We start from the raw sequence: 26,336 nt of genomic DNA on the forward strand, positions 1-26,336 counted from the left end.
AGGAGAGTGACTGCTCCTTTGAGTCTAGTTTTGGGGTGTCTGAATGTACACTTAGATTCAAAAGTCCGCCGACACTCAGGGAGAATCGCTCGTCAGAGGTCTCTAGTGTTACCATGACAAAACAAATAAAGAGTTGCATTTCTTACTACTTCTTAGGAGATAGGCGGAGCCTTGTCCAAGCTCAGCGAACGCTGGAAAATATTACAAATCTTGTTGCCATATTTTATGCTGTGGTATCATTTGACATCTCAACTACCCAATACAAATACACAAAAAACACACACACTATATATATATATATATATATATATATATATATATATATATATATATATATATATATATATATATATAAAAATCTAGAATCTGTAAAAGCATGTAGAAATTAATGGAGTGGCATAACTTAACAATTCGTTCCGTTAACAGCTACATTATATTGTTCGGAGATCCGACATTAGTCTTGTTCCAGCTTCATTTATGGCTCGATGCTGTAAAGTATTCATGAAAACGCCATAGATGAGTTATACGAGCCTAGACTCCTTGAGGACATTCATAGAGAGAGAGAGAGAGAGAGAGAGAGAGAGAGAGAGAGAGAGAGAGATTACAGTAGTGAATGTAGTAATTGATCACCATATAAATTGATTTCTAGACATTCATGCATATCAGGAGAAATTTTCGCTTGATATTGTAATGTTTCCAATAAAAATTATTGTATTATGCTTCCAAAAACTTAGTTTTAGAATGCTAAATTGATTGCTAAAGACTTTCATAGGCCTTTAGATATTCATAGATAGAAACATTTTGTAATACATAAAGATACTTTACTGTAAAATATTTCCCAAGTCATTCAGATTCAAGGGGATGTGCCTTCTCAGTCTTTAGTTCGCAAGTCACTTGCCCTTTATTCATCAAATTTTTTACCTTCCCTTTTCCGCCTGTATTTGTGGCTAAGAACGGTTGGCATTGACAGTTAAACTAAAATTTTAAACATACACTGTAAAACATTTGCAGTGTTGCTAATTCAATCTTTATTACAAGAGCTTTAATTTGCTTGATAATTACTGAGGCCCTATGGCAAAATTGGAGATAGTTATCATCGAGTAGCGATAACGGAATTATTTTGTTAGACTTAAATGCTCATCCGCATAATGGTAGATTTTGGAACAATAATAGCTTTAATTAGAGAGTCGTTGTCTTATGAGTGTTTGAAGGATTCGTTAGAAAGAATCCTTATACCAACATTTTTCCGGTTCGAAGTTATAATGTTTAGTTACTATAGATCATTATGTTCTGTAGTCCTTCACATACCACAAGTCTTCCAATTAATATGCTCATTACAAAAGTACTCTGTAGGATTATTTGCCCGTTTGCTTTAAAATCAACCAAGATATTTTCGTTAACTGGAATAATTATAAAGGAATATGATTGAAATTGCATAAAAAATGTGAGGGAAATAGTGCTCAAAATGCCTTATTTTTGAATCCAGCTAAGGAATATCTCGTTTTGGCTTCACACAAATTTCGAAAGGTTCCAGGTTTAAATGGGCAAGTGCAGGTGTTTCTTGCTGCCGCTCAGGAGAGATTTCTTATGTGGAGGAATAGTGAGAAACGAGGAACTGAAATTGACGGCCTAAGACGAATACTGGCAAAGGAGGTCATTTATCTTAAAAATACCGAGGACGTTTAATAAATGAATGAATAAAGAATGAATGAAAGGAACACAAATAAGAGCTTGATCATGGAGACTTACGCCTATTTGAATCACGATTATTAGAAGTCAGCGTAATCAAGCTACGTAATTTTCTGAAGATAAAGCTACTAGTAATTCCATAATCACTGATAACTTACAGCCAAGGTATTAGTGTGGGGAATCATTTTGTGCTCATGCCCCCTGTGCTTATATTTTTTGGAAAATTGGAGAATATATTACAGGAAAATTAGTATTTCTTACTTTCATTACAAAATCTCGGAAAATTATGTCGTTCTGAGGACAAGAGACTTTTATATATGATTTATCAATAAAGCAAATTTCTCAAAGGTTTTGCTAGAATGTAATGGTGGTTTCATTTACCGCAATACAATTCCTTTTTGATTCATTAAACTAAATTCTGATTGTATTCAAAGTGCTATGCAGTCATCAGTATTTACTGTTTCCATCACAGATTATTTATTATGCAAAGTTAATAGTTAACTTTGGTTACTAATCAACTTTAGAACAACAAAGGCTATTTATTCGGTTGTTACTAGCTACTACAAATGAACTAATTATGAATTAGGTTAGCAATATTTCATGGAACACAGTTATCAAATTAGATTGAGGCAATGATACAATATTATACAAGTTGTATCAAGAATTTCTTAACCTCTTTCCACAACCTCTAAAATACAAATGACTTCCTTGTTTCCTCAAATTCTTCAGTGTCGGACTGCCCGGGGGAGGAGTAATCCCCCCTCCACTACCTAGCGCCCCCCCCCCCCCCCCTAGCCACCTGCCCATTCATTGAAAGTGTCTACTGGGCTCCTCAAAAGAATATTAAAAATAATTATGTATATATATATATATATATATATATATATATATATATATATATATATATATATATATATATGCATGCGTGTGTGATTGTGTGTGTGTGTTTTATGTATTTGTAGTGAATACTCGAGGGACAAATGATACCACAGACTGAAATATGGCAACTCGAATTGTTGGACAAGTCTCCGCCCATTTCCTTGAAGGTAGTAAGAAGACCAACTCCTCCTTTGTTTTGTCATGGTAACACTAGAGACCTCTGACGAACGATTTCCCTTGAGTGTCGGCGGACTTTTGAATCTAAGTGTACATGGATGTGGTATGATAGAGAAAAAGATGTTAGATTGGAAGTATGTTTTGGAATAGAAGGATGGATGTATTGGCCTTGTGTGAAACAAAAATAAAAGGGACGGGTGAAGTGATGTTCAGTAAAGTGACTGGTTAAATGCTTGAGATTGAAAGGAAAAGAGCACAAGAGGGTGTGGCTTTATCCCTGAGTGATTGGATGAGGGGTAAAGAAGTTGAATGGAAGGAGGGTTAAGTTGGGTAGGGAATATTGGGTGTTTGTAAGTATGTATGAGCCAGGTTGTGTAGAAGGACTGGGTAGAAGGAATTATCTAGCTGTGATGGGTGATGGATACCAAAGTGGGTCCTGGAGACGTAGAAGGAGTCATTAAGAAGTATGGGATATCAGGTGAAAATGAGTGGTTAGAGACTGGTAGATGTGTGTGTTGAGCATGAGCTGGTGATAAGTTGTAAATTTTATAAAAAATTAAGATAAAAACAAGTACTGAATATATGGGTAGGAGTGGCAAATAGAAGTGAGGTAGAAAGGGCATTAATGGATTATGTGTTGGTAAGAAGGATGTTTGGAAAACTTAAATATGTGTACGTGTTTAGGGGTATACCTAACAGTATGTCTGATCCTTTTTTGGTTGAAAGAAAATAAGTAGTAGCAAAAGAGTGGGGAAATAGAGTGGGGGGGATGTAAAACGGAGGTAGTGAAGGTTGAAGAGTTGAAAAAACCAGAGGTAAAAAGTGAATATCACGAATGGTTGGAAGTGGCATATAACAGGGCAAAGATGGGAGAAACTGGTGATCTAGAAGAGGAGTGGAAATTAGTAAAAGAAAATTTTGTAGGGATTGCAAGTGATGTGTGTGGCAAGAGGACTGTTGGAGTCAATATGAGGAAGTGTATTGAATGGTGGAATGAAGGAGTGAAGATGAAAGTGGAAAAGAAAAAGAGGGCATTTAAAGTGGCTGTAGATTAATAGTGTAAAGAAGTATGAAAGATATAGAGAGAAAAATGTGGAAGTAAAACGTAAGGTAGCGGAGGAAAGAGGGTAGCTGACTGCAGGCAGTTTTGGAAAGAAGGGAAGAGAGTAGGAAGGGTGGATTGAGAACTGAAGAGACAGTGAAAGATGAAAATTGACGGTTGTTTAAAGGAGAGGAGGCAAGGATAAGGTGGGCTGAATATTTTCAAACGTTGCTGAATGTTGAGGATAATAGGGAGACAGATATAATTGCTGTTGCAGGTGTTAAAGTGCCAGCGATGAGAGACGAGAATGAGAGAGAGATTACAAGAGAGGAAGGGAAGAAAGCACTAGATGACACAGGAACAAGAAAATCACCCAGTATGGATGGTGTGGTGGCTGAGATGTTAAAGTAAGGGGTATAATTGTGCTTGAGTGGTTGGTGAGATTGTTTAATATATGTTTTATGGTGTCAATGGTACCAGTGGACTGGGTTTGTGTGCGTATTGTTCCACTAAACAAAGATAAGGAAGATGAGTACGAGTGTTGTAATTCGTGGAGTAAAAGTAGAGACGTACCGATAGTATTGGTCTCGGTAGTATCGACCTTTTTTTGTGAGTAACGGCATCGACCACTGTCATGACACCGGTATCAGTATTGGTATTGGCCTCGGACTCTACTGTGAGTATCTGGTATCGGTATTGGCCAATAAAAAATGAGCTAAAATTGCCAATACTGCTATACTGGTGCTTTAGGTTATTAAAACATCAAAGATTTCCTTGTGTTCATATTAAACATATTTCCAACAGTTATGACATCGAGCAGCAAAATTGAGGCTGAAGTAGGAGCATAGTGACATGAAATAGTCTGCAATATTTGTTCTACTTTTTTTCTTAATTATTATATTTTAGAATAATTCCATATAACCTTATTCTCCTAATGTATATGCAAATGACACTTTTGTTGAAGTAGTATAACTTCACATCAAGGTTAGAAACTTTTTCATACTGATGACTTGAGACTATTGCACCTGTGCTAATTTCATAACACTTCAGTATTACTTGTGATTCCTTGTACAACCCCTATATGAATTTTGATATACTGTACATTCTAAATTTCTACTTCTCTCCCACCTTGATGTGTAATAGAATTCATGCAGGCAACTGTACCTAAAAGTTAACTAAAAGACAAAGGGTGATGTGTAGAATATAACACTATTTTCAGTCAAAATTACCATTTTAGCTCCTCACTGTAAGATTAAATTCTCAAATGAAAATACGGTAATTAATTACTTTGCTCTATTTATGAACAGCCATTTTTTCTAGTTCAGTGATCTGGTTTAACTAATATTATGATGTTCAGTAATAAAAAATATCATATAGGGGAAGGCATTAGATTTAAGATCAGATTGTGGCACTGCCATGGACATAGCCATAGTTTAACATGCTTCAAACATAAAAAAAATCTTTAAAACACTGTTTTATGTCAGATAAATACCACAAAGTACTTGGCCTGTACTGTTTACTAATTAGGCATAATGATGCCTAACATACTGCATTGCACACACTGGAGAGGTTGAAAAGTCAGTCATCAAATAAATATTACACAGTACTATTATTGTAAACATTAGAAAGAATTTCTAAAGTATTGGAGTATCAGCTAGTATTAGTTGTTTCTCTGGTATCAGTATCAGTATTGTTCCATAAAAAAATTTGGTATTGGTATCAGTATCGGTCTATAAAAAAAATTGAGTGTAAGTATCGGCCTCAAAAGTGGTATAGGTACATCTCTAGGTATAAGTTTGTTGAGCGTGGTTGGAAGTGTATGGTAGAGTGCTTTATTAGGATTAAAGATAAAACAGAGGATACAATCTTAGAATAACAGGGTGGTTTTAAAAGTGATACGTGATGTATGGGTCAGATTTTTACACTTAGGCAGATATACTGTATGAGAAATAATTAGCAAAAGGCAAGGTGGTGTATTTTGCGTTTAGGGATCTGGAGAAAGCGTATGATAAAGTTGACAGGGAGGCAGTGTGGAATGTGATGAGGTTATATGGAATTGGTGGAAGGTTGCTACAAGCAGTGAAGAGTTTCTACAAAGAGAGTAAAGCATTTGTTAGGATAGGAAATGAAGTGAGAGGTTTCCAGTGAGAGTGGGGATGAGACAGGGATGTGTGATGCCGCCATGGTTGTTCAATTTGTTTAGGGAGTTGTGAGAGAGATGAATGCTCGAGTGCTTGGTCAAGGATTGAAACTGATAGACGAGAATGATCATGAATGGGAGATGAATCGGTTGTTGTTTTCGGATGATACTGTACTGGTTACAGATTCGGAAGAGAAGCTGGGTCGATTAGTGACAGAGTTTGGAAGGGTGTGTGAAAGAAGTAAGTTGAGAGTTAATGTGGGTAAGAGTAAGGTTATGAAAGGCATGAGAAGGGAGGGTGGTGCTAGGTTGAATGTCATGCTGAATGGATAGTTACTTGAGAATGTACAGATCAGTTTAAGTGCTTGGAGTCTGTTGTTGCTGCAAATGGTGGAGTGGAAACAAATGTACGTCAGCGAGTTAATGAAGGATGTAAAGTGTTGGGGGCAGTAAAGAATAGAGGGTTAGGAATAAATGTAAAGAGAGTTTTGTATGAGAAAACGATTGTACCAACTGTAATGTATGGATAAGAGTTGTGGAGAAGGAAAGTAACAGAGAGAAAAAAACTGAATGTGTTCAAGAAGTGGCTGAGGAGTATGGCTGGTGTATCTTAGGTTAGGAACAAAGCAGTGACGGTTAGAACAGTTGTAAGCCATGATTTAGCAGTTAGAGTGGATATGAATATGTTGAGGTGATTTGGCCATGTAAAGAGCATGGAAAATGGCCATCTGCTGTAGGTGATGAATGCACGAGTTGATGGGAGAAGTAGAAGAAGCCAAGGCTTGGGTGGATGGGTGGAGTGAAGAAAGCTCTGGGTGATTGAAGGATAAATGTTAGAGAGGCAAGGGAGAGTGCTAAAAATGACAAATTCGTAGGTAATTTGTATTTTTCCTAATTATACAAACCTTAGCTACTTAATAGGGGTATTAAATTCGGCGTAGCTGAAATGACAAGCCATTAATTTTTAACGAGGCTTAACTACCCACACCGCTAGTTAGCGGGGGTAGGGAGGGTAACTTGCTAACCCCCCCCCCCCCCCCACACACACACACACACACACACACCTGTGATTGAGCTCACTTTGCTTGGAGATAGGACTTCAAGGAGGATAGGGCTGGCGGGCAAGTTTGGTTAAATAGCTAAGGTTTGTATAGTTAGGAAAAACACAAATTATCTACGAATTTGTCATTTGTTCCGTAACTGGAATACAAACCACGCTATTTAATAGGGGTGACTCACCCATTAGGAAGGGTGGACGTCCCAGCCAGTCTGGCTTTTTAACTTTGCTCGGGGGCTCCTTATCTGAGTGTGTTGGCACTCAAGAAATAGGGAGCCCCTGCACCTCGCTAAAACCTTGCTACGCAAGGTCTGCGGCCTACGCAAGCTGTGTGTGAAGGTATGTAGAAGTGTGACTCCACCTAGAAAGTTGTTCCAAAGTTCTTTAGATGGAAAACTTATATACTAGGACTTTCCCCATACCACCTCGTCAGGTTATGGGGACGTAACAGTATTAATCTTAATACTAGGAACACAAGGAAGCATGGTTTACTTGCAGTGGTTTGAGGTCAGCTATACAGAGAACCCAGGATGCTGCTTTCCCCAAGAGTGGGAATGATGAAGAAAAGAATAAGGGCCAGTCAAACTTTTTCATTCATGCAGACTAAAACTGGGTAACAATGCCCTCAACCTTCTGCTACTTGTCCAATAAGGAGCTTGAGATTTTAAACCAGCTATTGTGCAGCCACCACAGGACCGATAGAAAAAGTATCGAATCTCCTGTGGGTCACGTTTTGCAGGTAGAGGGATGTAAACGTGGTCTGTCTTTTCCATACCCCAGCTTGAAGAACCTGCATCACAGAAAAATTTCTTTTGAAGGCCAGGGATGTAGCTATGCCCCTGACATCATGTGCTCTGGGGCGACGTGACGGAGGAGGGTCTGGATTCAGTGCCAGGTCAATGACCCTGCGACTCTATGTAGAGATGGTGTTCTTGGTGACCCTTCTCTTATTCTTTCCTGTGCTGACGAACAGTGCTGGCACACGAGGACGGGCTGCAGCTGTTCTCTTGAGGTACAGCCTCAAGCTCCTCACTGGGCATAATAAGAGATGGTCTGGGTCATCTGTTACAGTGCGGAGACTAGAAATCCGGAAGGAGTTGAATCGAGGATCCGCTACTCCCGGGTTCTGAGTCTTAGCAACAAACTCAGGGACGAAGCTGAACGTTACCTCTCCCCATCCCCTTGAATGGGTGATGTCATACGAGAGACCATGAAGTTCATTGACTCGCTTGGCCGAGGCCAAAGCTAGCAGGAACACCGTCTTCAAAGTTAGGTGGCGATCTGATGCCTGGCGTAATGGTTCATAGGGAGGTCTCTTAAGAGACCTGACAACTCGAACCACGTTCCATGGGGGAGGTCTCACTTTCGACTGGGGGCCGGTAAGTTCATAACTCCGTATGAGTAGAGAAAGTTCTAGCGATGAAGAAATGTCCATTTATTTCAGTCTGAAGGCGAGACTTAAGGCTGAACGATAGCCTTTCACTGCCGAGATTGAGAGGCGCATTTCTCCGCGCAAATACACAAAGAACTCCGCTATTGCTGGAATAGTGGCATCAATTGGAGAGATACCCCTTCTACGACACCAAACCACAAAAGACTTTCCACTTTGCCTGGTAGACTGCTGCTGATGATTTCCGCAGATGTCCAGACATCGAAAATCCTCTCTCAGAGAAGAGATGCTGGATAGTCTCCAGGTGTGAAGTCGTAGTGAAGTTACGGCTTTGTGGAAGATGTTGGGGTGTGGTTATTTGAGTAGATTGTGTCGCAGAGGGAGTCCTCTTGAAGGCTCCGTTAGGAGTTGCAGAAGGTCTAGGAACCATTCTGCGTGATGCCATAGCAGAGCTATGAGGGTCATTGAAAGATTGACCGATGTTCTGGTCTTGTTGAGTACCCTCCTCATCAGACAGAAGGGAGGAAAGGCGTAAACATCGATGTTGTACCACCGTTGTTGGAAAGCATTTTGCCAGACAGCCAGAAGTTCAGGGCTGTTGCGAAGAGGTCCACAGTCAGGACTTTGTTAGCTACTAGATGATCCAAAGACCACTCGGTACTCAATATCTCAGATTGTCTGCGAGTACATTTCTTTTGCCCGGAATGAAGCGTGCCGATAGTGGTATCGAGTGGATTTCGGCCCATCTCAGTATCTCTACTGCTAGATGGAATAGCTGCTGCAAAAAAGTATCTCCTTGCTTGTTGATGTAGGCCACTACTGTGGTGTTGTCGCTCATCACCACCACAGAGTGACTTGCCAAGGAACTGTTGGGACTGTTGAAGGGCCAGAAAGACAGCCTTCATCTCTAGGAGATTTATGTGGAGGTATTTTTCTGACTCTGACCAGAGGCCTGAGGTCGTGTGGTGCAGCACGTGGGCCCCCCCAGCCTTTTTTTGAAGCGTCTAAAAACAGCATCAAATCCAGGGGAAGGAGGAGAAGATCCACTCCCTAGGTTCTCGTCTGCCACCAACCACTGGAGGTACGTCAGTTCCCCTGGTCCCATGGGGATCTGGATGTCTGGGGAGTCGTAAGCTTGATTCCATCGGGACTTGAGTCGCCACTGGGGGGATCTCATCCTGAGGCGACCATTGGGAACTAGACCGGCCAGCGATGGAAGGTGACCGAGGAGATGTAACCACAATTGGGCTGGAAGTTCTTCTCATCTGAGAAAAGGTCTTGCGATCTTCCTCAGCCTTGCTATCCTGTCGTCAGATGGGAAGGCTTTGTGGAGAGTGGTGTCTATAGTCATGCCTAAGTATACCAGTCTTTGAGTGGGAAGCAGGGAGGACTTCTCGAGATTTACCATGATCCCCAAATCTTGGCAAAGTCTCAGAAATTTGTCTAGGTGTTGAAAAAGGGTTGACACCGAGTCTGCTAGGATTAGCCAATCGTTCAGAAAATGGAGGAGACGGATGCCAATCCTGTGTGCCCAAGATGATAGTAGGGTGAACACACTGGTGAAGACTTGTGGTGCTGTGGAGAGACTGAGGCACAGCACCTTGAACTGCTATTTTCTGTTGTCCAGGCTGAATCTTAAGTACTTCCTTGAAGATGGATGGACTGGGATCTGGAAGTAAGCGTCCTTTAGATCCAGTGTGCACATGAAGTCTTGCGGTCTTACTGCTAGTCTGACTGTGTCTGCCGTCTCCATGCTGAACAGAGTTTGTTTGGCAAACTTGTTCAGAGCTGAGAGGTCGATGACTGGTCACCAGCCTCCATACCTTCTTTACAATAAAGACTCGACTGAAGAAGCCTGGGGATCCGTCGAGGACCTCTTGGAGAGCACCCTTCTTCAACAGGGTCTGGACTTCTGCCTGAAGGGCTTGCCCTCTTGCCGATCCCATGGCAATGGAGTTCAATGACACTGAATTCGTTGTCAGGGGAGGTAGAGATGCTATGAACGTGACGCGATATCCTAGACAGATCACGGAGATTGTCCAGGAATTGGCCCCGAATTGCTTCCACCTGTTTGCGCAACTTTGTAGGCAACCCCCCCCCTAGTGGAAATGCATGGGGACTGCCAATCCTAGCATTGGCAGCCTCAGCTGCTCCCTCTAGGATTTTTGCCTTTCCTTTCTTTGACAGGAAAGGGCTTAGACACCATCGTTTTCGCTGCAGTTGTCATCGTAGTGGTCTTGCTGTGGTGCTGGAGGCTTATAGGCCTTAGATGTTAAAGTCCTATGGAGGAAGGAGTCTTGATGTGACTTCCTCCACATCTCAGCAGCATGTTCCACATCCTTAGGCTTGAACAGACCCCTCGATGGAGGAATGTCTGAGCCTATTGATCTCGGCACTAGGAACCTTCTGGTGGAATCTCTTGGCTACTACATCCCGACGTTTCAGGATGGTATTTGCCCACAAGACTTGGTGGGCCAGAAATTTGATTGTGCCAGTACCTGAGAGGAGGTAGGTTTCCATAGCTTTCCTGGTACGTTCCTTGGAGAAATCTTCAGAACATATCAGGATACCTAAGGTCCCCAACCAGATATCGAGCCACGAAGTGGCTTGCATAGCACACTTCGCAACCTTCTCCTGCTTGACGACCTCGGTTGCCGAGAACGAGACCTGCTGGTTGGAGAGTCTCTCAAGAGGGGCTCCTCTGGTTAGCTCTTCCAGCGAGTGGTGAAGTGGGAGAGCTAAACAAGGCTCCTCCAGGATCTCAAAGTACCTCCTCTGCTGTACGCGAGGAGGTGGGAGGAGCTTGTTGGTGGTATCAGAACAGTTGGAGGAGGACATCTCGGAGAGCTGCTGGGCGATCTTGTCCCTGGTACTCTTTACCCATTGAGACTAGGGCAGGGCAGCACTGGTCTTAGAGGGCTTCTGAGTACCAAAGATACAGTCTAGGACTGTGTCTTTGCCCTCTCGAGGAGGGATCTCTGGGTCGGAAACCCTGTTGAGAGCCCTCAGAGTCAGAACCTGCCAAAACGCGTGTTCTGACTCTTGCTGGTCTCCTCCTGTTGTAAGACTTGCAGCGAAGTCTCCTTCTATCCCTGAAGGCTCTTCTTGGGGAGAATCACGGACATTCCACGAGTGTCTAGCTGGGTCCATCCTAGCCCTAGTGGAGAACTTAGGCAATGATTTGGAGTCTTTAGATTCCTTCCTGGGAAGGATGTAAGACTCCAACATTGATGACGGTAGCATGTTCCTTCCAATCCCGCACTGTGTGGAACTCTCGGTACGAAGAGAGGTTTCCTCCATTGGTGCGATGGGGGAGACTCTCTTCGCGTGATTCCCTTGAAGATGGGAGATCTTTGTCTGAAAGGGAAAGAGAGGTAGTTTGAGGAATAGGAGGAACTTGGCTCGAAGGTCTGCATGGAGTCAGCTTCGTCCTCGGGGAAGTGACCGCGTCTAGAACACCTCTTTTCCTCTTCAGTGGGGTAGAGGAAGCCATCGTTTCGTGTCCCAAATCAGAGAGGACAGGCTTGAAAGCCTGAGTTATGGCTCTAATTAGGGCACTGAACCAGGGCTGTTGGCTGACAGACGCACTGTCAGACATACCCCCTGAAGAGAAAGGGATCGAAGGACCCCTGGGAGGAGTCACTGGAATAGGTGGGTTCGCCTGTGGTAGATTTGGGATCCTGAACCCCTCTAGAAGTTTCCCTTCTCCCACAATGCGCGGTGGTATACGCTTGCGGGGAGGGGAATGAGGCGATAGCAACCTTGCCGGACGTCATTCCTTGTGATGTGTAGGCTTGCGCGCCTGAGAAAATTGACGCTCGCGCGAGGGAGAATAATGGCGCTCGCGCGAGGGAGAATAATGGCGCTCGCGCAAGGCAGAATATAGGTGCTCGCACACAGGTGCGCAGGAGAATCACGATGTGCGCATGGGAGAGTGTTTGTTTGGGGTGCGCAGTAGATTTATGATGGGCGCGCGGGAGAGTGTTGGCACGCATCCCTAGGAGAAGGTTGGTGAGCGTGCGCATGGCGCGCGCGTATATCCTTGAGGGTGCGCGTAGGAGAAAGCTGGCTTGCAGGAGAAGGCTGGCGCGCAGGTGAGCGCTGGCGCGTTGGTAAGGGATGGCGCGCGAGTAAAGGCAGCATGGCTGTCTCATCTTCAACCCCGCTAACAGGAGAAAGTTGGCGCGCAGGTTTTACCTGGCGCGTAGGATGGTGCGCAGCATGGAGCGCAAGAGACTATGATGTAGGGCGCGCAAGTGCACATGCAGGAGAAAGTTGGCGCGCAAGAGAGCGCTGGTGCGTAGGAGAGTGCTGTTGCGCAGGAGAACGATGGGGCGCAGGGAATTTGTGCGCAGGAGAACGTTGGCGCCCAGATGAGTGTTGGCGCGCAGGTGGGTGCTGGCATGAAGAAGATCGTCGGTGCGTATTCGCATGGCGCATGGACCCAGTGTGCGCAGGAGATCATTGGCGCATGTGCGCATGAGGGTGCGCATGGCGCGTGGTGGAGCTATGCTCTTGCTGGTGCATATGCGCCCTGTGTTAGGGCGAGTAGGATGATCCGCGCACTGTAGTGATGGGGCCTGACGAGCTTTTGATGAGCGCTGGTCAGGTTTCGTGGGCACGTAGCATATAAACTGTTGGCGCGTAATAGCACGTTCACGCGGAGCCTTGTTAGGCCCATGCAGGAACGGCGACGGCAGGTTGGCAGGTCTGTCGGGTGGAAGATCGACGTGTCCTTTAAAAGGACGACCTTCCACCGAAGATCGCAAACGATCTGCAGAGAGGTCCAGGACCAATGTAGGTGTAGTGATGGATGATCGGTCTAGAGGCTCCTCTGCGGGGGACTGCATAGAAGACGTTGAACCAAAGAGGCGCCTCCTCATCGCAGGTGAAGGAAGGCCTCTATGGTTAAGAGGAAGGCGAGCCTTCCGAGGGATATGCCCTCTGGGGGCCGTTGGATCAGCAAGCTGACCTTCAGCAGTCCTCCGAAGAGGAGTCTCTGTAAATGAACTACCCGAGGGGTAGAAACACTAACAGGAGAGACTGACGTTGGACTTAGTTTCCCCCTCGTAGGATGATCAGGAACGGGGGAAACTAAGCCATCAGCTACAGTAGAGTCTGGAGTAGAAGAGGAGATGGATGAAACCGCATTTGATACCTCTGACAACACAACGTCGACAAGAGACAGAGGATCAACCACTGACGGTGACGACAATTGCTTGACAACAGCACCCAGGTGGATACAATCAAGCAAAACCTCCTTGGAGGGCGAACCCGTAAGCCCCAAGGAGGACCAAAGCTGAAAAAGGGAAGTTAGTGACTGTCCTCCCTAGGGGGGAGAGGTGGAGCTGCTTCGTTAGAGGAAGCAACGTCATCTCTCCAGACCCGAGGTTGGTTAGAAATAATTTGGTCTACGCTACGACCGACTGAGTGGGAGCTTCGGAGGAGGTTTGGGTAACGGAAGAATAGTCCTTGGGTTTTTCTTCCTTCGAAGCAACCTTCGAAGGAGAAATATCCCACTTGGACTTCTTCCGTCGTCCCGAAAACCTCTCCCACTGGGAGGCAGACCACTCCCTACACTCACTACACTTGTTGACACTATCACACCATTGTCCCCTACAAGAAGGACAAAGGGCGTGAGGATCAGTCTCGACCACCAACATGACATTCCACAGGGGTGGTCGGGAAGACCAGGGGAGGTGCGCATGGTTGCAGAGACCAACTTCACGTACACAGTAACTAGAAAAAGAAAAAACAAAAAGTGTTAATGGCTGCCAATATGACGGCGAGGATAAGAGCAGATACGTACGACCACCATCCGAGCCGAAAGGAAAGTGAGCTCAATCACAGGTGTGTGAGGGGGAGCGGTAGCAAGCTACCCTCCCTACCCCCGCTAACTAGCAGTGAGGGTAGTTAACCCTCGTTAAAAATTAATGGCTCATCATTTCAGCTACGCCGAAAGTAATACCCCTATTAAATAGCATGGTTTGTATTCCAGTTACAGAACAAATAGGAATGAATGGTGAGCGATTGTGACACAGTTCTGGTAGGCCCTGCTGCATCCTCCGGTTGCCTTGGTGACCGCTAAGGTAGCAGCAGTAGGGGATTCAGCATATGAAGTTTCATTTGAGGTGGATAATAGGGTAGGGTGGGTTGTGTCATCATAGCAGTACCAACCAAACTTGGATGAATCCCTTGTCAGGTTGGGAGGAGCATAGCGAAAAAAGTTCCCATTTTTTTTTATGTTGGCTATCCACCAAAACTGAAGAAAGTGCTTTGGTAGATGAACAATGTTGTTCATCTGGACCAAATGAACCAGATTTCTACTTGCTATGGTAGCCTAAATAAGTCATCCTGACACTAGGGCATCAATATATCAAATGAATGCTGCTAAAATTCTTAACCAGCACCAATTACTTTAGTAAAAGTTGTCTAAAGTAGTCTACCAACTACAAATTTTTATTGTTTCTGCACAGCTACTATTGCCCAAATGGAAGAATTTATAGAACAATTTATTTATAGACTTTGACTGTTAAGTTTCCTCCCTTTAAATCTAATATTGTATTAATTAGAGCAACATTAACTCCTCACAAAACAATCTTCCTTAACTAGTTTTGCTACACAACCGTAACTGTATTATGAAAAATGGAATTTCAAAACGAAAGCTCAGCACGTCTCCAATTATCTGTGATGACATAACGAGTGGATGCTGTTTAGTAGTGCATAAGTCAGGCATACTGGAAATGGATGGATATGGGGATATGGGAGGGATGACCTTGCAAAATTTCTTTACATACCGGTAATTGTTACTGCACTATCATTGCAAATCAGAAATGAATAGCATAGTATTAATTGTGGTGTGTATATTTGGTAAACTTGGGGGTGAAAGGTTGCAAACATTCATCTTATAAACCAATGCATGTCACTAAGGCCTTTGTGGAACTTGCACAGACAAGACCTGTAGGGACTTGTTACTTTCTGCATCCAATGTGCTGGCTATATACAATTACATCTTACATGATCTTCAGCATCCCCTTTCCCCTTAAAAGTATATTTAGTTATGTTTTTGTAAATCTAAATACAGTAGCTAATGTAGAGGTTGCATTATCCAGGTTAATATTTTACATATTTATTCTGTAAATTATCAAGGCAATACTGTAAGATTAAGATTTATTAATGAAAATCATACCTTGTGACATGCCTGAAGACTGAATGTCCAAGGACATTTTCCAACTTCTTTATCAGAAGGTTCTAGTGTATCTTTGATTATTGTTTAGTATGAAACAGTATTATGGAATCCTTTGCAAAAAGCCTGTAGTTTAACTTATCAAAGCCGTAAGAGAAGCAGAGTACAATATTACATCAATGCATAGTCCATGCATGCAGTTAAATTCAATCTCTTTTCATGTCTATCTCTTTATGTAAGAAATCTGAATGCCAAAAAAGTTGTTTAATTTTCCCATCATATACATAAGTGAATCAGACAGTTATCTCAGCATTATATTGATAAAATAATAAAACATTTTTACCTTTAATAACTTAATTTGGTTAAGATGTTTATAATCTGCATTCATATGACAAACAGTATAGTATTTAGAAAAGTCTAGTACTGTATATGTATCTATCTGAAAGTATTCTCTTTGAATTGATAGTAACCTAACAAATTATCCTAATTAGTAAAAGGAGAAACTATATTTAGGACTGCAAATTGAAAGCTTCAGAAAACATTGCCACAGGTCATACAGGGGAAAACTTCCAAACCAAGTTCACTTCACAAAGTCTCAAAAAGTACAAAATCTAGGAGCTGATCCTTTGGCTATGAGTTGAAAGTGATTTAAAAAAAAAAACAATCCTGATAACCAAACAATACCTGTGTAACAGTTGTTAATACTTCTTCCATGCTCATGTTATAAGCATGCCGAGAAGCATTTATCTCCAGAACCACATTTTCAGCTGCTGAACCTGAACTTAAAGCATTGGTGACGCTTTCTCTTATTTCACGTCTAAATTCTGAAAATAAATAAAGTATAAATGAACACATACAATGCAAAATTAAAACTTGTAAAATTCAAAATATTTACTAAATAGATAAAATAATTGCTTACTTTACTATATAGTCTATCAAATTTACGGTAATGGTCGTGGTGCACCTACGGGCTAAAAGACACGTTGCCAAGTTTCTGACTTCGTAGTATACCTTCCCACCTCACTATTTTCTAAAATTCTCCTTTGGGAATCATTGTCTTATTAAAAGATTATTTCCCTCTGAAGGACACAGATGAAATAGTTATTTTGTTTTCTTGTCATTTTGCTTGTTGTATGAATGCACCATTATTTTTTTTATTAAAGTTCATGGGTAGATTGCAAAATAATAAAAATATTGATAACATTAATAGAAATAATAATAATACTGTACTAATAAGAATAATTGATAACACCTATAATGATAGCTCAAGCCATGGATTTATATTTATAAAGGTAATTTTATCATTCTTTTTGCCAGATTGAATGGCTCTTAATTTTTTTATTGTTGTTAAGTTTTTGTTTTTAATATTTCTTTTATGATACAATAACTATTTGCTATCTTGTTATTTATATATTTCATCTTAATACCTTTTTTTTTTTATTTCTTTTTCCTTATTGGGTCCCCTTCCTTTATTGCTGCGGGTTCCTATCACTACCTGCTGACAGGGGATACTTACTAACTAAAGCCGATTAATTAATGCCCATCGCTGACCAGAAGAACTACTTCGGAACAGTGACAACGTTTATGCCACATTTCTTTTATTACGACTGAATAATATGAAACTACACTAAAACAATTAAAAACTGGGCTTATATATCTCTGACGTTTTATATGAAAGGTAATAGCATTTTATGCGTATAAACCCATCAAATGGCATCTTTTTCTCTTAATTTTTCAAATACAAAGTCGCATATATTAGCAATGTGTGTTTTTGTCCATATGTACACCATGACAATCTCTGTAAATTTCATAAACTGTAGGTAATAGGTAATACGTAACAAGGTTAAAAAGAAAAATTGCAATCACAAAACTGAAGTAAATAACATACCATATTCCCGCTGCTCATCCTCGTCTCTCATGTGTGCATCCTCGCCCATAACTTCATCCATATCTTCTTCATCCGACAGTTCTTCTTCACTGGATGTTTCCTCAACTTTCTCTTTGCCCCAAATTATCTTCCTTAAGTCCTCATCTTCATCTTCCTCAGTAACAACAAATGCATGACCCTGGCTGCCACATATTTTTGGATCTGGCTCTAGGAAGAATAGAGGATCTTATATGAATACAGTAGTTTCATAAACTTTGTAAAAGATTACCCAAGTTACTGTCCTATCTAATTACTCACCATCATCAGTGATATCATTAATGTTTTTATTTCTTTTATAATAAACACAAGAATAAATAGATTTGAGGTCTCAATGAAGTCATTAGTTTGAAATAAGTTTTATTTTTTCCTACCTTTTCTTAATTTTTATACTGTAATAAATTTGTAAAAACATTAATTTTGAGAAGTAATGTACAGTAATTAAACTAAAGTAAAAAAGCTGGCCCAAGCATTTGTTCATGTTCATGAACTAAAGATGGAGAAAAACATTGTTACATAAGTTAGACAGTTAGTTATGCAAAAACTATGAGGAACAGATTCTTTTAGATACTGTACAATAACAAAACTGTATTGAAACAATTAAAGTACACTTAACCCTCTGCTCAGCGCATCCGGCTATAGCATTTTTCTACTATCGCTCATACTTAAAAAGCTGCCTAAATACCTTATCACTCCCTGAATAACTGTTATAGCGCATCCTGATTGGTCAAGAAATTCCAATATTGCGTGCTCCATCACTGAGTAAGTAAATAAAATAAGATACTGGCCTGTTACGTTTAGTTTTTACTATTCATTTAACATTTCTTCATCACATCTACTTCAATGGTTTAGAAAATAACAAGATAATGATAAAAGTACCGTAAGTAACGTTATAATCACTGCATAAACTTGTACAGTCACAATAACAACCGAACAAAAATAAGGTGTTTTGTTATGAACAATTGAATCACATAGCAGCTGTTTTGCTTGTATTTCAATCATCATATGATAGTAAACAAAGTAGCAAAGGACTGACATTTTTATATGCTACCTTCTTCACTATGGAGAAAAGATCCTCAAGAAAATATACAGGCAAATATAAACTAACAAGCTGTAAATGAAGGCGTGAAAAAAAACAATACTCGTAGCCGCTATTCTTCTTTGAATTGGGGCAAGCTGTGTCCAAAACTGGAAAAAAAAGGAAATTTAGTGGGAACCTATGAATGTGCAAATCACTTAATAACAGTCATACTTGTCAACATGGAAGATTCTGCTTATGAAATTTTCACGCTGGAAAACGAGACGCAAAGAATTTTACGACTCACATGGATAGAGGTTATCAGCTGAGAAACTCATTCAACTTGAGAAGCAAATAATTGAAGAGAATGACAGGTTACTTCAAACTCCACAGGTCAAGGTATTTATGAATACAGAAAGTTTAGTGCTAATAGATGATGGGTTGGTAAATTTTGAAGCTGAAGACCCCAAAACAGACAGGTACACTAAGGAATTCCAAGGGGGCACCAATTTTCTGATGTTTTACAAGGATATACTAGAGGAGAGGAGTGTATCTGACCAGACTATACTGGAAAACTTCAAGAAAATGGGAGGCCTGAAAGAAATCCTGTACCCTTAACCTTATCTGCCTCTTTACTTCTCCAACCTCTCCAACCCTTTTAGACATTTGTGACTCCCATGCCCCAAATATCCCCTGCACCTTCTGCAGGTTCTATACTTACCTGCCTTGTATCTCCTGCACCTTCTCCAGATTTTCCTACCTCTCCAGCTCCCTCTTCTCATTTAACCTGTCTCTCTATCACTTGCAACATCCCTTCCAATGTACAAATCAACACAGGAGTAATGGTAAGGAATCATATGGTATGTTAATGGTGTTACTATTTAATTTAATTTTAAATCTATATCATCATTGTGTTTTGTTAGTTCTAGTTATGTTTTCATGTAATAAAGTATAATCTTATCTTCAAGATTATGACTTAACTACTGCATTAGCATAGGTGATTGCCTTTGGTGCTTATACATTCAGGTGTATTCAGATTTGTGTCAAAACTTGAGTTACAAGGTGTTGTAGGTATGGACCTCGGTTGTAACTCCGTGACATACAGTACAAAGTTAAAGATATACTGTATTCCAACATTTTTTAATACTTCCAATGTTACTGTCTAATAAGCTGTTGAGCTCCAGTTTTAAGTAATCAAAACAGAAAATTTCTATATCTTAATTCCAGACAAACAAACCTATTAAAAGGGAAAACATAGCCTTAAGAGTAGCAACAGTAGGGAGGGGAATCGACCCAAGACCAATACTGTACTTCTCTTTGCATTGGGTTAGAGACTCGCTCAACCTCTAATGTTTCTTAATTGTCTGCAACCTCACCATCCTTGTGAACAAAGGATGGGAGTTTGGGGGAGCCTATAGGTCTACCTAAGCCATTGCTTGGCCCTCCCTTGTTCTAGCTTGGGTGAAGAGGGGTCTTGGGTGCTGATCATATGTATTTATGGTCAATCTCTAGGGCACTGTCACTGTCCCTTGCCTCTGCCACTCATGAGTGGCCTTTAAAAAAAATAGTCAGACACATGAGTTTTTGATGTGGTATGCATTTTAAATGAAACTTTCACTGAAAGGAACTTATTCACTTTGCCTTACACACAAAATCTAGGCTTTACAAACTTAGAACACATACATATACCTCTATTATTCTTAACTAGAATGCAAACATACCTGATATTGCATCTATCTCAATTGCCTCTAACGAAAGCCACTGCTTAAGAAATTAGAGGGGCACCCAGTAGAGCACAGACCTCAGCTGCATCAGCTTATTACTCGACCTTTTGCTCGATCTTGACCTTGACTTTGAACTTTACATGTATTAATTGGCGCAGATTTCCATACATTCAAATATGAACCAAGTTTGAAGGCTCTGTGACAACAATGTCCAAACTTATGGTTGATTAAGTAAATTGGTCATTTTGCTTGACCGTGACAATAAAAAATTTAATAATTTCAAGCTTTTTACATAAGTTAATCGCTGCAAGTTTCATTACTCTACGATTAAAATTGTGGCCAGGAAGGTGTTCACTAACAAACAAACACAATCACACGAACAGAGGTTAACCTCCTCCTAACTTTGTTGGCGGAGGTAATGATAAGAAATAAAATGGCGGCAGCAGCTGAGAAGGGATGCTGTTTACAAAATAGCTCTATTTCCAGTGCTTCTTTATGGCAGGAACAAAAGGTTTTACATACAAGGTTAAAATTCTTTTTTACTCTTATCAAAGATGAAGTTCTTTACCTAAAAGTGAATACAGTAGGGTCCCGAATTATGCGAGAATTTGGTCGATGAAAGGCCTCGTGTAATTGGAAATTCGTATATTTCGAAACACATCATGGCGGCAAACAGCAACCTACCCGTCAATTTTTTTTTCACTCCATTTCTAGCTTTCTAGCTATATATATACTGTATATACACTGTGTGTGTGTATGTATGTATGTATATATTATATATATATAAAACATATATATATATATATATATATATATATATATATATATATATATATATATATATATATATATTATATATATATATATATATATATATATATATATATATATATATATATATATATATATATATATATATATATATATATATATATATATATATATATATATATATTATATATATATATATATATATATATATATACTGTAGCTTTTATCTTAACAATACTGTAAGAAATCCTTCTTATAGATTTTTTTTTATAAAATACTGTACAAAATTTCTTTTATGGATAAATAAAACAATAAAAAGTTGTTAAAGTTTTGATAATTTTCTATGACTGTAGTATTTACTACTGTACTATGCATAGCTTACTGTTTTCAGTATTTTCCGAATGATGTAGAATTATTTCCTATAGATACAAAAAACAAAAAAGGGTTTTCAAGGTTTGATACAGTACGTATCTAGCAATAGTTAAAAATTACAGTATAGTACTGTATATCCATGATGACACTCCCACACGTAAACACGGCCACTAGGCGCAAGTGTGCAATAGGCTGCTGTACGATAATCACGCTTTTTTTTGCCCTGGGCGGTCATTTCACTAATGATAATTTTTCAAAGTTAATATAATTTCTTTATGCTTATAATTCGTAATTATAGTTAAAAGTAGGGATATTAATTAAATGGTTGAGTAAAAAAAACAATTAATACTACTATTATTTCATTTCAAATGGCTACATGATACTGAATATTCTAATGGGTTCTTTTTATCTTCAATCGTAAATCTTACGCCGGGATAAGCAACAAAAGGAAAGGGATAGGTCTCTCTCTCTCTCTCTCTCTCTCTCTCTCTCTCTCTCTCTCTCTCTCTCTCTCTCCATATCGTTTCCTGTATAGTTTTCAAATATGTTCGTCATACATTTGTACATTATTTATCCACTTTATTCTCTCTCTCTCTCTCTCTCTCTCTCTCTCTCTCTCTCTCTCTCTCTCTCTCTCTCTCTCTCTCTCTCTCTCTCTCTCTCTCTCTCTCTCGGCGTTTCCTTTCCCTTTATAGTTTTGTGAAATTTCGTTGTCCAGTCATTCGGTAATGAGAAGTCATTTTCGCTTTCGACATCGAAAGAAAACTTTGTTTCTTCAATATACTCATCACTGGAGGATTCAGAACTAGTGCTCTTATTATCAAACAGGTTATCATTATCAAATTCCACAACAAGAATATCATTTATTTCATCTAAAGAAATAACCTTCCTCTTTAGACCTTTCATTACAAAAGGAACAACAAATAACCACTTATGCATGAACGCCCGAGCGCACTGATAGGAAACCAGTTCAAACCAGAGTTTTGTAACATCAAGCTACCTTCAGAAAAATAGTTGCCAGACATCATATAAGTTTCTATTCACAGTCCCCATATGCTGAGAGTGTTGCCAAGTGGTGATCCTATACTTACTATACGAGTAAAGTAACATCACGAGACTGACGGCTTGTAAAAGGCAATTAAATTCATGAACGGAATATACAGTTGAAGGCGGTACCGAGTAGATCGTGGTGAACGGTTTATCACGTGGGTGACGCTTAACAGGTTAAACAAACATTTTATATAGTTCGGTATTTTCTCTATCCATCCTCTCCCAGAAAACCTTCAAATGTGAATTATCGGAATGTGTGCAGATCTTGGCAGTGCGATAACTAGTTAGCGACTGAGAATAAAAAAAAAATAAAAAGCCCGATTGACGAATGACGATGCTGATGAAGAGGATATCGAATACCGATTTTTCCCTAATTGATTTTTTCTACGTTCTGTCTAATCCAATGTACAGTACATTCTTATGTAAAGGGCGAACTCCAACATTTCTTGATGCTGCTACACTTTAATTATAGATATTTTACCACGTATTTATAATCATTATTTATAATAACATCTTTAGTAAAAGCTCTTCAATATCACTTTCAGGAGTAAATGCGTTTATGATCGACGATGAAACGTAAAAAAAAAAAAGTTTTCCTTTTAAGAAGGCGTTTTTTTAGGAAAAAAAAAACAACACGAAACAAAATTGCTCATATTTCATATATTTTGATTTTCTAAGGATAAATAAAACATTAATTATAACATTATTATTACATAGTACCTGGTAAGATATCTTTTGCCGCAAAAGTTAACCTATAGACAGATGTTAAAATTGGTTAGCGAGTTCGTTATGATCGGCGATGGAACGTACTAAACAAAGTAATGGGTTTGGTTGTGGTGACATGTTTGGCAGTAGCATGATATAAAATAGTCTTTATTTTGATGGTTTTTAATTTAAAGTTTAATGAATAAGGATTTTTCACCATAATCACAACGTAAGTATAAAAATTAATTAGTACAAATATGGAATATTGTACATATAGGTGTTGGACAGTTAGGCTAGGCCTAGCGACAAGTTCACACAACAGATGGGCAAACCTTAACATTTTTCATCCAAAACTAGTCTTAAAATGTTTGAACAGAAATCTTTCTCTCACATTCTCCCCCCCCCCCTTCTCAGACATCGGGGAACCATCACCCCCCCCCCCCCCAATACAATTAAGAAAACAATAGATTTCCTACGCTTCGCGGTGCTTGACTCGCGGATTTAGAATGCTCCTCGCAAATACAGGAAAATTAATTTTTAAAAACTATCGATCGCGTAATTGAGGAATCGCGTAATTAGAACACGTGTAATTCGGGACCCTACTGTAGCTCATTAATTCTAGGAAGTTTCATTGAAAACAAAGAATTTTAATAGAATCTCTATAATTTACTAAACAACATCTAAACTCCATCTCGACAAATAATTTGGAGCAGCTCTGTCACAACAAAGCTGGCTCAGTGTCCTGTTTAAACTATTTGCTAATAATGAAAAAAAGGCTATAATTACTGATAAATTACTGAAAAATTACACGTACCTTGAGTTGTATTTTCTTCTTCAAACTCATCGACTGGTGGCATTGATGAAAGACACGTAGCTGCAGGTACTGTGATATTAGGACCTAATATCACATTTGCTCCTAATACACAACCTGGTAATAACACTACATTCTCTTCTAGTTTCACATTGTCACCCAGATAACACTGGTCCAGCACACAGCCTTTCTAAAAAAGAAATATTTATAGAAAAAAAAACTATTTTCAACACAAAATCATTGATCATATATTGCCTCCCTCTAGTACAACCATTCATTATTGAGCAAACTGACTAAGATGAAAAGCTTGCCCTGTACATACCCAGGCCTCCTAAGATGTCTAAATTACTCTTCTTTATTTCTATGAACCTCCCGTGGTTCATATTACTCCTCCAGCAACTTGGTGTATCAAAATTTACCACTAAAATAAAATTTAAAAATTCCCATTTTCTTTTCTTTCAATACACACAGGCCTTTAGTAAAGTAACGAAATAGACTACTGGTTAATGGCAAGAAGCAGAGCACCAGGGCCTTTTCGTTATTTTGTTTTCCTTATCAAATTAGCTTAACCACAAAGTACAACTCTTCCACACGGTGATAGGTTTTATTGCATTTTAAGTTGTCCTCCTCTGAATTTGTTAGCAATTACTGCACAGGGATAATACTGAGGAGTGCAATTTCTACACTGATCCTCAAAGTTCAAGTGCTAATGAAACTTACTTTTTAGTTCAGGTGGCAAATCCAGAGAAGACTACGCTAGTTTTTTAAAGTGAGGATGATAACGAATATGACACACCCGCAGTTCTCTAATACTGTAATCACTTAACCAGTCAAGTTTTGATAGTGATGGGCCACAAAGATTTCTTTGTTTAATCACAGAGGGCCAATGAGTCTTTGCTTGTAGGCAATAATTTCAATCTTACAAGCTTGGTTGCTAACTCTAATCTGACATCATAAGTTAGGTGTTGTGGTAATAGTGTTACATTTAATTAGGGTTCTGAATGTCCACTGACCTTTACTGAGTTGAGATCCTCTCGCAGATCAAATTTTTTTTTTTTATTTTAGATCCTCTTGATGCTAAACCCTAAAATTCCCATATTCCTAGTCACTAACTTAGACAACTAGATTGCGAGGTAGAAACTGAGTAGGTAGTATGGATCCTGTATCCCTCCACTCATTAAAGTAAGTATTCTTATGCAACATTGTTTTTCATTTGTGGATCACACTTCATATTTTACAGTATGATTCTCTTAGCTGTTTAATATTGTTGGTAGTGTTTTAGCTAAGTTGATCTGTTGTATAAATTTTTGGATGGCAGTGTGCGTCATTCCCTTGCAACCTCAGCTATTGGCTCATCACGGGTTACCATTAGCTAGTCTTCAAAGACTTTCCTATAAAAGGCAGGAACAGGGAATCCAATAGACAGCAAAAATAGATATTTCCTTTGTCAAAACCCCTTTGCTTTGAAGAGGACTTGCAGAAAATAGTAGGATTGTTTCTATTCAGTGAGTTATCCAAAAGAAAAAGAAATTTTATACTGTATTTCTTCAGTTCTTAAACTTTTTTTTATTGTTATATTGCAACATCTAAACGGTGCTTAAAATTTCTTTCTCAAATTTCAGTTCTGGGAAATAACAAAAGACAAACATGGGATTGATCCTATGGGCATCTACCAGGGGGTCAATAGAGACACTGAAGAATTTCAGCTGGAAAAAATCAATGTATACTTCAAAGAGGCATCCAGATACCACCTCTATGTACTAGGATTGTTTCTATTCTGTGAAAGAAATATAGAAAATAAAAATAAACTTAATTTCGATGTGAAGAAAAAGACAAATAATATAAGAAATAGAAAAACACAAAACGTCCATATCTTGCATACACTAAAACCTGAATAAATGTGCAGCAGCTCCCGTACTAGTTATAAAAAAATAGGATAGCAGAATTTTATGTTTTGGTTTATCCTCATTTACAGGACGATCAGGATGAACAAAACACTGAGTCATATCCTGAAAGTGTTGAAATACAGGTATATCCCTTTTAATTCTTACATAAAATTATTGGTAAAAAAAGCTCCCTAATAAGTTGTTTAAGGTAAGTTCTGGTGCTATTTTTACCTCAAGTATTTGGAGACAGCTGCCTCCAAGACTGTATACCTCTCAATTCTTTTTGGTTGTGGTGTCTAATTTAGTCTTTAAACTTTTGATATCACAGACATTTTGACTTATAAATTAATTAATTATCTAGTCTCGTTCGAGTGTCAATTCAATTTCTTGCATTCAGTACATCATTAATGCTAGCAAAAAAAAAAATCTTTAAATGGTAGGTTTGCAAGTATTTCTTTTTGAATAATAATGTAGGAAGTGTTCTTGAAATACTTTCCTTTTCAGTTCCTATTGCA

General features: G+C 39.5%; 1 protein-coding gene across 1 annotated transcript in view; it reads right to left on the bottom strand.

Moving 5' to 3' along the window:
- The window catches only part of eIF2Bepsilon (eukaryotic translation initiation factor 2B subunit epsilon), a 102,285-nt gene that overhangs the window by 30,022 nt on the left and 45,927 nt on the right, over nucleotides 1–26,336 (bottom strand). Inside the window, exons 8-10 of the mRNA XM_068379141.1 lie at nucleotides 23,939–24,125; nucleotides 17,449–17,655; nucleotides 16,245–16,384 (exon numbers count right to left, since the gene is read on the bottom strand). Of these exons, the coding sequence (XP_068235242.1) occupies nucleotides 16,245–16,384; nucleotides 17,449–17,655; nucleotides 23,939–24,125 (534 nt within the window). The remainder of the gene's footprint in view (nucleotides 1–16,244; nucleotides 16,385–17,448; nucleotides 17,656–23,938; nucleotides 24,126–26,336) is intronic.

Source organism: Palaemon carinicauda, chromosome 8 (assembly GCF_036898095.1).
Source record: "Palaemon carinicauda isolate YSFRI2023 chromosome 8, ASM3689809v2, whole genome shotgun sequence".
In the NCBI taxonomy this organism is placed as follows: domain Eukaryota; kingdom Metazoa; phylum Arthropoda; class Malacostraca; order Decapoda; family Palaemonidae; genus Palaemon; species Palaemon carinicauda.